Here is a 10,775-nt window from a genome sequence, read left to right on the forward strand (position 1 = left end):
ACCGACACTTCAAAAATTCTAAGGTGTCGTGTCCGACATTTTTCGACACTCACCAACACTCCGACACTCCAATACTCATTGTAAAGACTCAAAAAAGTTCAAAGGTTACGTTACATTGCATCTTGAGTTCCAACTATTAGATTCGTTAGATTACGATTACGATGTTATTGAGTTTAATATAAACATTTGAGATATCTTATGTTTCTTTACAAAATTGATAGATACTATAAGTTTAACTTTATTTTTTTGTTAAATTTTTGAATACTAAATATAAAATACACTACATAAATTAAAAATATTATATAATATCAGAACGTGTCCTAACGTGTCAGAATTTAATATTTTTTAGAATTAACGTGTCGGAGTGTCGTGTCGTAACCTGTGTCCCGTGTCGGTGTTCGTAACCCGTGTCCCGTGTCGGTATCCGTGCAACATAGGTTTGATTTATTAATTATTAAAATTATTTAACCAAAAATTTAAGCTAAAAAATAAATTTACTACAATGAATTTTAAATTAATAATAAAGTATAATAAAATTTGATGGTCATTATATTGATTAAAATTAGAGGAGATGATATATGTGAAGATATATATGAATAGCAATATTTTTCGAATATATATATATATATATATATATATATATATATATATATATATATATATAGATGTAAAATTATTTCTTCAGCCGCTTTACTACAGCAACGACAGATGTATAGTTAGGATTTCTTACATTTAATGCTTTCATCCTTTGTATGGTTATGATTCCCTGCATTTAATGTTTTCAAGTATATATATGATAAGTATTTGATTGTTGCACGTACAACAGCTGCAGAAATATAAACCACACACATATATATAAGGCTTATCGTTTCTCAAGCTACTTGAGATAATTTTATATCCGACTACTAAATCATAACCGTACAAAGATGGATCAATGGTAATGAAGGAAGAGAAAAAAAAAAGAAATCATAACATTCAAAGGTATATCAATTAATATAAAGAAATAAATAAACAAAACGACGTAATTTTGTGTGGCCGGAGATAAACTTATCTCAAGTTGCTAAAGAAATATTTTTTCCATATATATATATAGGGAAAAGTGTGTGTCATTTTAAAAGATGTAAAATTGTGTCATTTTAATAGAGAGAAAGAGATAGATAAAGGAGGAGAGAGAGTTGACAAAAAAATAAAGTTGTGGGTCCCACCTCTTTGTGAGAGTAAAATGACACAAGTTGTGTCATTTAAAAGGATAAACATTCCCCCCCCCCCCCACACACACACACACATATATATGGACAGGATATTCTTACACCGGTGTAAGAATTAGAAGTTTTACACTAAATCTTGACCATTGATCCACTTGTATCCAATGGCTGACGTTACTAAAAAAATTGAGCCTTCAGATATAAGTGGGATTAACGGACAAGATTAAGAGTGTAACTTACACTGGTGTAAAATGATCCTGACCCATATATATATCATTTTACACCGGTGTAAGACTTATTTTACACCAGTGTAAGACTAATAAGTCTTACACCAGATCTCAACCGTTGATTTCCGTGCATCCAACTGTTATAATTTATGAAGTTGTATGAATTAATTAATCATTAATTACACTACAAATACCAATCGATGATTTTCATCCATCAACGATTGAGATGTGGTATAAGATTTTTTAGTCTTACACTGATGTAAAAAGAATCTGTCATATATATATATATATGTTTTTCTTATGTTGTTGGAGATGAATTACCTTATGTTAGTTAAATATAATTATAAGAGGGACCCACAAATAATTGGAGAAAAAATAAATAAATGTGGGACCCACGTTTGTTATGTGTGTAGAAATTTGATTTATTTCATATTGAATGAGATAAATATAACTCACACATATATATATATATATATATATATATATATATATATATATATAATAATACAAAATGATGGTAGTTCGGTTGGTGTATGATAGCTGAGCAAGTAAAGTGAAAACATGTATTCGATTATCTCCAGTATTATCTTTATGAGGAATTTAAAATCATAATCTTACATCCGTCCCAAATAAAATTACCTCTCGAAAAAGATATACCTGATTTATAAAACAAAATAAATTAAAAATCTATGACTAGCAATGTGGCATTATACTTATTTGTATCTGGCCAAAAGTGGGCACACTCGTTCGTTTGTGCAGTTAACCCAATTCATACATGTTCCCAATAAAGGATAGGTATCCATCAGATTCATTATCACTTTATTTTTCTGGTTCGAAATCCCCAATTCTTTAAAATGTCTTTTGTGATGAGAAATGAGGCGACAAAGCGCGTTGGACCATCAAGTCATTGAGAGCAATCACGTAACAACCAATACTGCATGTGAATTTATAAAGAGTGATAAATGTTGTTTTGTTGTTTAAACCTTAAAAATCCCCAATTCTTGAACGACTTGCAATCGTAAATAAATGTTTAAAATTGGGAATTATAATTTAGGAGTTTTAGAACAGTTGACACTACTTCGAGATGAGATTTTAATATGAAAATATTTGCATGAAATAAATGTTTCATTTATTATAAGTTACATACATTGTTATAGTAAAATTCGTTTATACATCTTAAATGTGCATGACATTTTATGGATTTACACTTTTCAAACACACTTTTTTAACAGAATTTTACATTCGTTTTAGAGTAAAAAATTGGTTGATTCCACTTAAGAGTGTATCTAATGGGTCGCTTTTCAAACTCATGTTAAAAGGAGATAAGTTATCTCATGTCATAGAGACAAATTTGTGGGTTCCACTACCTAAAAAAAAAAGTGGCACAGTTATGTAGAAGAGAAATCTTATCTCATGTAACATGAGAATAGTTTTTCCCTATTTATATATATATATATATATATATATATATATATTATTTTGGCACTATTAACTTCTTACTTTAACTTGATATCATGTTTGGTAATGGTGTAAATGGGCTAGGTCGGCCTACAGGGGCCTATGACCTAGCCTATATTAGGTCAGATTTGGCCTATTACAAATAGTAAAATAGAACATGCCTAAGCTTTAAAAAAAAATCTATTTAGAAAACAGGTCATTAGCTTTTTTGTACATGTCAGGGCTATATCATATTATTTATTTTAAATTAAATAAATAAAATTATTATTTTAATAATTTTGAATGATAAAGTAATATTATTTTAGTTATTCTTTTAATTGTTGAATGTTTAATAGGCTTAAACAGCCTAACAGACTTAGGTCAAGGCTTTTTATTTTTTTAAATATAGGTCCGATCATACTTGTAATTTAAGGCCTACACATGCTATCAGGCCAGGCCAAACCCATTTATATTTTAATACATTGGGTTTTAATCAAAATTTAAATAATTCATAATCCAAATTTCTCCATTCAATAAATGGAGAAATTTTGATTAAAAGGTTAATATCAGATTTATTAATGACTCTAACAAAAAACTATTAAATAATTCATAATCAAAATTTTATTAGTGAACTTTTATAAAAAATTAAAATATTATTAACCTTTTCTTCTCCATTTTTTTTTGGTAAGTCCTTTCTTCTCCATTCAATAAATGGGTATAAACTTTTCTGTAAATTATTGTAAAATGCTTTTTTTTAGTTGAATTTATTAATAGTATTGAGTAAAGAATATTCAATATTATTGTTAAATATTCTTATTGAAATAAATTATCAAAATTTAAAATATATATTCATTGAAAATTTTGCATTCACAACGAGAAAGACTTTATTAGGAAGTCGAATTTAGAAAAAAAAAATGTAAATTTATTGCTACTAATTAAAAAATCTATATTTGGAGCTGTCACAAATACATGTAATAATGGGGAGGAATCTTTTAGCTTTTGTATAAGATTTAGAAATATTTCTCTTCATTTCAACTGTTGATTTCTATTAATCTAATAATTATCGTTTATTTAAAATAAGTAATTAATTAATTAATATAACTTAATAAACTATGATAATTAAACATACAGAAATCAACAGTTAAAATTTTTACCAAAAAAAAAAATGAGGAAAAAAATTTCTAAATTTTAAACTGAAATCAAAAGATCTCTCCCCAGTAAACACATATGTAAATTATAAATTTATTGAAATTGATTCTATTAATTTTTTATTAAGTCTATTTTTTAATTAATTTGTATTTCTCAGCTTAAAAAAGTCAAATTTATATGGTAGGCTTTATCGTTCATGTGTATGTATATATTGAACCTAATACCTCGACGTAACTAGAAACTTGGCCGTTATTGGTGGACACGGTTGTTTCCGTCCACGAGACCACTACTCGACTGTAACACAGTAAAGAAAAATAATAATAAAATAAAATAAAATAAATCTCCTTTTCTTCAGCAATATCAGTGATAGGTGACCGAACGAACCGGTTCGAACCATGAGAGAGAAAATGTTTATATATTCCATCTTCTCTTAAAATGGGTCTGAACTTTTCAAGTGTTCCATTTGCATCCTCTCACCCTTTTTCTCAATCTCCGGTTCCATGGAATCCGGTAATGGCCGATGTTTTTATTCTCTCTGGTTCTTAAAAACATCACCGAGGAACTGAAAAATGCAACTACCATAGTTCGTTGAGCTTTCCTTCTCACTCCTCGTTCTGTGAGTTTCCTTCTCCTCCTCCTACCTCGCCCTTTTCAGGTCGCCGGAAACCTTATCCGGCGTACTCACAGTGACCGGAGAATCTTCTAATTCTGTTTTTCATCGATTCATTTCTGTTCGTCGAAGAAGCTCTTCTTTCGGTTTTTTCCCTCTAAAACTCTATAAACCTTCCGATATTGCATCTTTAACCGCCGTTTTGCTCTCATCTTTAAACCATCGCTGGAAGAGAATCTCCGGTGAAGTTGACGCAATATTAATTGACTATAGTTTTGCTGGAATTAATAAAGTGCAGAAGTAATAGCAAAAACAAAACAAAAAAACCAGAGTTGATTAATACCTTGAAGAACAAGCGCTATGTTAGATCTTAATCTGAATGCCGATTCGACTCAGAACGATAACTCGCTCGTGCTGTTGGACAAGTTTCCCGAAGCTTCTTCGGGGACATCGAATTCCTCCATCGTGAATGCGGACGGGTCCAGCAACGGAGGAGGCGACGACGACTCGTGCTCCACACGCGCTGGCAACGTGTTTACCTTCAATTTCGGTATCCTTAAAGTTGAAGGCGGGAACGACGTCGTGGCAACTAAGGAGCTGTTTCCGGTGAGCACCGGGAACTGGCAGGGGCAGCCTTCGACGTCGTCGTTTCCCGCAAGGAAGAGCTTGGTGGATCTCTCGTTGGATCATCATCGAGGCGAAAACAGTGAGATGAAGATGCTTCAGGTTCAACAACAGCCTCAGGTCAAGAAGAGTAGGAGGGGTCCAAGGTCTCGGAGCTCTCAGTACAGAGGAGTCACCTTCTACAGGAGGACCGGAAGATGGGAATCGCATATCTGGTTCGTGCACTTCACACACAGTGTTGAATTTAGCGTCTCTTGTATATTTCCCCTCCTTTTTTTAGGTCTTATAGTTCTATGTTATATTATTGGCTATTGCTTGATTACTATGAAGTAATTGTAATCAGCTGTGAAATTTGAATTTGGATATTCCTGGTTGAATTTCATGATCTGACCTTTTTATTTGGGGGATTGTATTTGTAATTGTTTGGTGTAGGGATTGCGGGAAACAAGTCTATTTGGGTATGGATTTGAATTTTGATTAATTCCATTTTTATTTATGTTTATTCTAATGCGTCTTTGCTATTTTTAGCGTCTTTTGACAAAATTGGTATTGGACCTTGTAGGTGGATTTGACACCGCTCATGCTGCTGCTAGGTAAAACTTTTGTACGCATTTGAATTTCCTTTTGTCATAGTTTTACCAAAAGAATCGGTCCTTTTGATTTTAAGATACGGATTTGATTGTTGTCCTCCTTAATTGACTTGGAATCTTCAAATTTTAGAGCCTATGATCGAGCTGCTATCAAGTTCAGGGGTCTTGATGCTGACATCAATTTCAATCTCATTGATTATGAGGACGATCTGAAACAGGTTGGAAAACACACAAGCTTTTGATGAAATATGTATCTAGATGGAGCATGCAGTAGGTTTTTCACCGTTTTCTTAATGATGGACAGATGAAGAATCTTTCCAAGGAGGAATTCGTGCACATACTCCGTCGCCACAGCACCGGTTTCTCAAGGGGGAGTTCAAAATACCGAGGAGTGACACTTCACAAATGTGGCCGTTGGGAAGCTCGAATGGGACAATTCCTTGGAAAAAAGTGAGGACCTACTTTTATGTAAACTGAAACTGAAGTAATGGTATGCTATAGGATTAGATATTAGTACGAATTCAAGTACTTATTGGCCTGCAAAGCGAATTGGTTTGTTCTCCATGGGTCTTTACTCTTTAGGCTTTTTCCATGTATGGAGAAACATGTCTAGGATGCCTGTTTCAAAGAAACGATTGGCAAAGGTGTTATTGTTATAGAGATTGCAATGCTTTCGTGCAGGTATATATATCTTGGGCTATTCGACAGCGAAGTAGAAGCTGCAAGGTCCTAATGACACATGAATTACATTCTACCTGTACTGAATTTATTACCCTGAATTATAAAAGCTCATTAGGGTTCCAACCAACGTATGTCTCCCTTTTGATTTTCTGGAAATCAGGGCTTATGACAAGGCAGCTATCAATTGCAACGGAAGAGAGGCAGTGACTAACTTTGAGCCAAGCACATATGAAAGCGAGATGAAACCTGAAGCTATTAATGAAGGTAGTATAACATGATCTTCTCATATATTCGATTTCCAATTGATTGTCAATGCTAAGAAAATGTTCGATAATTGCGTTTGTATTTGTCTTCAACACAGGTGGCAGTCACAATCTTGACCTCAATCTGGGCATAGCTACCCCAGGACATGGTCCCAAAGAAAACGGGGGGCATCTTCAGTTCCAGTCCGTCCCATACAACTTGCATCCTGGAAGAAGTTCAAGGGTATACAGTCGAACTTTTACAACTTCATTTACTTTAAGGTTTCTCTTGCCAATTATCGGGATCAAAGGTTTATATCATATCATCCCCCACCCCCTTTTATACACTCAAGCTAGTTCCATAACACTATAGGACATGTTAGCCACTGAGCAGATTTTTTAATGGAAGCAGAGTTCTTTGGCCTTTGTGGGTTCACCTGTAGCTAATTACCACCTGTTTTCCTTTAACGACTATGTTGATCTTTGTAAAACATTTGGTTTGTGGTATAGTTTCGTAACTACTTCACATTTATGTCTTAATTAGTGGTCATGATATGGTGGGTTCTCCTTATATGCAGATGGAGGCTAATGTTAATTCAGTAATTGGTGATCCATCTTTGAAAGGGGTGGTTGTAACGGAAGAGCGTCCTTCTGTTTGCAATGCCACATATTCCAGTTTCTTTCCCAATGAGGTGAGCTCACTGCCTATTTTTTAGTTTTACAACTGGAGTGCATTGCTTATTTCTTTTCAGAGTGCTTCATATAAAACATTTACGAATATTTCCTTGACGGTGTCTACCTTAGAACAAGGAGGAATACTTGTCTTTTGACTTTGATACTAACAATGGGAGTTGGGTTTTATGTTCAGGGAATCCTATTTGTATACTAGTTTTTATCAACTTTTCGTGCAATCTATGTTATCGGGAAAGTCAAGGGAATTTGCCTTTATTATGTTTATGTTGTATATTTTTTAATGATCTATGTGGCTCACTCTTTCAACGACATGAGGAGTTCCCAAATATGTACATAAAACAATACTTGAAGTGGTGTCTCCATAGGTTCTGGAAATTCATAGATACATTCAATGAGCTAAATATTTTTTAATGGCCATTGTATTGATAAAATGAGCTAAATATGGAATATGGCTAAGAATTCAATGACAAAGCCCATCACAGCATTGGGATAATATTTCCGCTGAACGTTCCATGCTGCATTCGTTTCCAATTTTGTATCCTATAGAGGATATTCTGGGTGATCTAACTTAGTGCATTAATAGGACTTGATGGATCATTAATAGCCTATCTTTGAAAGATTGTTGAAATATTTGACAGGAAGGAGCAGAGAGAATTGGTATAGACCCTTCGAAAGGACTCCCCAACTGGGTGTGTCAAACGCGTGGCCAGGTCACAACTACCCGAGTACCACCTTTCTCTTCAGCAGCATCATCAGGATTCTCAGTTTCAGCTACCTTTCCATCGACTGCCATCTTTCCAACGAAACCTATGAACTCAATTCCGCAGAGCCTATGTTTTGCTTCAACCAGTACACCTGGTAGCAATGCATCTCAATACTATTACCAGGTGAAGTCTCTGCAGGCACCACCCTAGCCTATCTTGTAATACAGATATGAAAGGCAAATCGCAACAAGACTTTGCGTTAAAAAAATCATTGTATAATTCAGTTACTGATATGACATATGATTGGAAACCCTTGGTCGAACCATTATGAACATCATATATGAAGGAAAAAGCTATTTTTTTAGTACAATAGTTCTTTGACGATTCTGTTTTCTTCAAAATTAGTTAACATGCTGTCAAAATTCATAGTATTCGGCCACCGATTTTGAGATTATAATTATAGGCCCTTCTTATGCAGCCCTGAAAATTGGAGGATCGAAACGAAAGAGTATTTTGTAATTTTCATGGCAGATCTCACAATGTGATTTGACTACCCTACATAAAAGAGCTAACTTATGTATCACTCACTCGGTCGGTACATTTTTCAAAATTAGAGGTAAAACAATTTCAATTTTGGAGCTTTACGATTCAACGCTCCATTGTTGCTGCTTTTTATCCGCGAGAACGAAACAGAAAGAAAGGAGATGAAGATAGTCAAGATACATTGATATAATATAAAATTTGATAGACCATCATTTAATAGTTTTAATTATTGGGTTGAATTGATTGCTTTATATGTCAACAATCAATTCAACCCAATAGTTAAAACTGAGATAGGATATTATAGCTACGTTATTTATAACTACTCTATATACTCTTGTTCAATCCTATTCAACATTGTTAGATTAAATTGACCTTTACTTTTTTTTTCTTTTTTATTAAGATTCTAATCTAATGGTATTGGAGAAGAGTAGATAGAGTAGTCATGAAAAAAATATGCATAATATCACATTCTAAGAAATGACTCAATAATAATTTAAGCAATAATATTCCTGTGTACCTCCATCACTTTTTTGGCAATTAATTTTGTGACTAGGTAGTTCCTGAGTCCTGATCATAATATTGAAGTGAAAAGAAAAGATTGAAATATATAATTAGTAATTGTAGTTTCACTTTATTTAGAGTTTGGTCCTTATAGTTATTTTGTTTGGATATTAGTTTTTATATTTTCGTTCATTTAGATTTTTGTTCCTATACTTAAAAGTAATTAGTTAAGGATACCAAAAAAAATAAAATTAGTTAGGGATATTCGCGATTTTGATTGGATTAATTTTGAGGAGAAAGTCATTCATTTCACTTTTATTGATTTTTTCAGTGATAGATTCAAGGGAGGGGTGTGGGGCAGTCGCCTTCCTAAATTTTGATATTTTTTAATATTATATATATTAAATAATATTTTTATAATAATAATAATCGACTTTTAGTTCTAACAGTTAACCCCTCCCTTAAAAATATTTGTAATAATTAGTATTTTTTATTAGTCTTAGTAACATTTATAACTTTAATATTTATTTTTGTCCCATATCATAAAAAATCCCGGGATATCTTGTTTTACCATCCAATTGGCTTAATTATAAATTTAAATCTATATAAAGTGTCTTCGATGGGATAATTTTTTATTTGATTTTCTTTGGGGTAATAAATAAATATTATAAAGTCAAGTTAAAACATCAAATATCTCATCTTATAAGTCATAACATAACAGATACTGATGAAACTCAATTTAGATTTGGACTGCTAAAAAAAGAATGTACACAATACCATAACCTTATTCATACCTCCACTCATTAATAAAAATCTATGGCTTAACAAGTTACTGATATGTACATATACATTCGTGCAAATGTAGTTTTTCACTCAAATGTTCACTAAAAAAATCTATATTCAATCAAATGTACTTTTCATAAATGTAAATAGGAAACTGCATATATAAGAACGGATGATACAGTCAATTCATAAATAATCCTGTTTGGATTAGATTAATTTTAAAATCATAAGCAGATCTAATTCAATTAAAAAAGATTCAATTTTCCAGTTTTTTTTAATTTTTTTTCAATGTAATTTTTATTAGATTGGATTGATTTATAAACACTACTAGTTAGTCCATGTATTTTCTATTCATTTAATTTTTTTTATTTTTTATAAGGTAAACATTCATTTAAATTTAAATTTGGATAGTTTTTATTCACTAAAGTATTATTTTTTATTTTTTATTTTATGAAAATTTCTGATAATTTTTAATTATTGAAGTATTATTTCTTAAAAAATTCAAATTTCATTATTTACTTTAACAGAGAAAAAAAAAATAGTGAGCTCTGTGATATCTCTGGAGTCAACCTGCAATTTTATTGGAACGAGGTTCGGCCATGTCCAGTGACAATGGACAGTGGGTGACAGAAGTCATTGCACTCACTATTTTATTAAATGGGTCACAGAGTAGCATTATTCAGATACGATACGTGGGCTATATATAGTAGATGAATCGAGCAATCAAAGCATGTCGGGATGAAAACATGTATTCGAACTTTTTTAGTATCATTTTTTGAAAGAGGT

The 10,775-nt window shown here is 32.2% G+C and overlaps 1 protein-coding gene across 2 annotated transcripts; it reads left to right on the top strand.

Moving 5' to 3' along the window:
• The first annotated feature begins 4,510 nt into the window (after window positions 1-4,510).
• On the top strand, window positions 4,511-8,477 carry LOC133297009 (ethylene-responsive transcription factor RAP2-7-like). 2 transcript variants are annotated; one of them, XM_061496054.1, is made up of 10 exons: window positions 4,511-5,467; window positions 5,685-5,710; window positions 5,815-5,845; window positions 5,973-6,060; window positions 6,147-6,292; window positions 6,524-6,568; window positions 6,684-6,787; window positions 6,885-7,009; window positions 7,344-7,457; window positions 8,097-8,477. In XM_061496054.1, the coding sequence occupies exons 1-10, from the start codon at window positions 4,989-4,991 to the stop codon at window positions 8,370-8,372; spliced, it is 1,434 nt and encodes a 477-aa protein (XP_061352038.1). In that variant the 5' UTR covers window positions 4,511-4,988; the 3' UTR covers window positions 8,373-8,477. The 2 variants fall into 2 exon arrangements, with proteins under 2 accessions (XP_061352038.1, XP_061352039.1); XM_061496055.1 differs by lacking the exon at window positions 6,524-6,568.
• The last annotated feature ends 2,298 nt before the right edge of the window (window positions 8,478-10,775 follow it).

Source organism: Gastrolobium bilobum, unplaced genomic scaffold (assembly GCF_033153095.1).
Source record: "Gastrolobium bilobum isolate Gb01-03AN ecotype WA unplaced genomic scaffold, APGP_CSIRO_Gbil_v1 utg70214, whole genome shotgun sequence".
Taxonomy (NCBI): domain Eukaryota; kingdom Viridiplantae; phylum Streptophyta; class Magnoliopsida; order Fabales; family Fabaceae; genus Gastrolobium; species Gastrolobium bilobum.